The sequence below is a fragment of the Habropoda laboriosa genome, unplaced genomic scaffold (assembly GCF_001263275.1).
Source record: "Habropoda laboriosa isolate 0110345459 unplaced genomic scaffold, ASM126327v1 scaffold1329, whole genome shotgun sequence".
Classification (NCBI taxonomy): Eukaryota; Metazoa; Arthropoda; class Insecta; order Hymenoptera; family Apidae; genus Habropoda; species Habropoda laboriosa.
Window position 1 is genome coordinate 652,968 of NW_017101431.1, and position 2,723 is coordinate 655,690.

At 25.5% G+C, this 2,723-nt stretch overlaps 1 protein-coding gene across 1 annotated transcript in view; it reads left to right on the forward strand.

The window, feature by feature from the left end:
* The window catches only part of LOC108578140 (intracellular protein transport protein USO1-like), a 14,719-nt gene that overhangs the window by 564 nt on the left and 11,432 nt on the right, over positions 1 to 2,723 (forward strand). Inside the window, 5 exon segments of the mRNA XM_017941406.1 lie at positions 119 to 301; positions 378 to 568; positions 1,168 to 1,183; positions 1,551 to 1,627; positions 1,710 to 1,893. Of these exon segments, the coding sequence (XP_017796895.1) occupies positions 119 to 301; positions 378 to 568; positions 1,168 to 1,183; positions 1,551 to 1,627; positions 1,710 to 1,893 (651 nt within the window).

Below are 2,723 nucleotides of genomic sequence, written 5' to 3' on the forward strand. Positions count from 1 at the left end.
TATATGATATCTAGTTATCTACTTTATTACATTATTTCATATGATATTTAATATAACCAGTGGTTTACATATAAGGTATGAAAAGTACGATAATTATAATGAATACTTTAATATTTAGATGAAACTAAAAATTTCAAAGGAATGGATCAAGAATTTAAGAGAACAAAATATTATGCTAGTGCAGGTAGTGGAAGATTTAGAACAAGCTGCTTGCAATAGAGTTAAATTATTGGAACAAAAATTAGAACATTCATCAATATTAATGTCTGGAAATATGTCAAATTCATTGCATACAGAAAAGGTATCTTTTACATTTTTCATCAAAATTGTGAAAACAAAGAAAACAAATTTAATATATCAAATATGTATTATTATAGATTATTAATACACTTTCAAACCGTGTAAATGATTTAGAAAAAGATGAAGGATGTTTGCAACAAAAAGTAGAGTTTCTTCAAAGTGATATTAGAGGATTATTAGAATTAATACGACGAGCAGTACAAGAAAATCATTGGAATTTGGATGACATTAAATTTTTTGAGATTCAACCTAGTGATATACCTATTAAGTAGGTTTTTTTCAATTAGATTATTAATAAAAAAGAAAGTAAACTAAAAATAAAGCTAATTAAAAGTATATACAGGGTGTTATGTTTATTGAAGCTATCAAAACAATGTTCATACAAAAATTATTTCATGTAAAGGGGCACATTATGTAGCATAAATAACTTTTATGTTGGTGAAGTAATGGAGGAGCTATCAAAGTCAAGTTAATTTTTTTAAATGGAACCCTGTATTTTTGTATTTTTAATATAGTAGCGTTTGTTAAGACGAATTCAACGACTTAGCACACGAAGTCATTTCGTTTTATGAAAAATCGTAAAGTAGTGTAGAATCGGGGAGTCAGGTCAACATGTATTGCATGCTTTCGGTCAGCTAAGAGCTCGGAGCCGTTACGCATTGTCGACCAGTCACCGGTGACTTTTTGATAGCTTCAATTCCTCGTGAGATATTTTACCGTTCTCATTTAAACGTAACACTCTATATGTATTGAATTATTTATTACCAATGTATTTCTTTCTAGTATTTTTATATTTTGTAAAAAGTTTAAAAATAATTTAAATTTCTTGTGCTAAGATTAAGTAACAGATTTTTTGTACTTTTACAGTTGCATCTGTGACCAGGTAAATATATAGATGCTAATAAGAGATTTACAATAAAAATTAGTTGTGATTTCATGAATAAATCACATTATCCATTAGATGGAAATATTTGCATGATACATCTTTACCATTCAACAACTCTTTTATTAAGTTTTTACTTTTTGCTACATACGTACTTACAAATAATTGGTGTACATTGTTTATTTTATATTTTAATTTCCTCCACTTCTTTTAATAAATTCTTTGTCAAATATGCTATATAATTTTTATGCAAAATAAATGGTGGGTATGGAATATAATTACATATAAATTGTTGTTTTTCTTACATTAGACTTTTTGTATTTACTATAATCAAAATTTGAAATTAATTTTGTAATCTTGTAATTAGGAAGACATAAATCACGAAAAGGTACAGTCTTTAAAATTGCAAATCAAACATCAAGAAAATGAAAGAAGAATGATTGTGTAAGTAAATATATATGAGTTTTAATAGCAAATGTCTGTTAGTTTCATATTCTTGCAAATAATAGCTTTTTTATTTTTCTAGATATCAAACACAATCAGAAAACAAATTGACTGATCTAAATACAAAATTAGAAACTAGAGAAGATACTGTTAAAAAATATATTTCTCAGGTTCAAAATTTTAGTGATAATTTTAAAAAACATGCTAAGCTTACAGATCAAACTGCGTGTACTTCTTTTGTAACAAATGCTCAGGATACTTTTGAAGTAAGTTAAAATAATTTTAAATTCAAATTCCAAAGAACTATATTGTGCATATATGGGCTGACCCATTTTAATCTATAAATGCTTATTTTTGAAAAGTATGTTTAATTGGAAAACTGGCTTTTGGAGATTAAAGGAGGTGAAGGGGCTCACTAAAGCATCTAGGTGTAAATGCATTTAGTGAAGGTACTTTTCGAAATATAAACATTTATAGATTAAAATGAGTCTCTCTCTCTCTCTCTCTCTCTCTCTCTCTCTCTCAAATTAAATACATTACATGAAAAATGACAAGGCAATCATAATGAATTTGCTTACAGTAAGTGGCATTCTTTAAATTGATATAGTAATAAATTATTAAAACTTTTATTGTTGTTCAGATTATAGTAGTAACTAAGGTATAAATAGTAATCTTTTTATATACAAAGATAATAGTAATATCTTTTACTTTCAGTACCTACATTCTAATTTTTTTTCTTATATTTAAAATTATTATAACAACGTTACTATTGATAGTCAAAAAATTACACTTTTTTGTAAATTATGCGAGAAAATTGTTACAAAAAAATTTTGCATACATCTGCAGAGTATAAAAATGATGTTTCCTTCTTGCAATGTTACATTGCAAAAGTTATAAATCATAATAAACAAGTAGCAAATTTTCTTACAATAAAATAAAACAATTTAATAACTAAAACAATAGATTATTATAGGGATACTGAATACAACAAAGTTAGTGTATGTAAACATTTGCATAGTATTGATAAAAAATCTTAAAATATAGTAAAAAATTGCCACTTTTTAATAATAACAACAAATCATGAATAATAAAGATA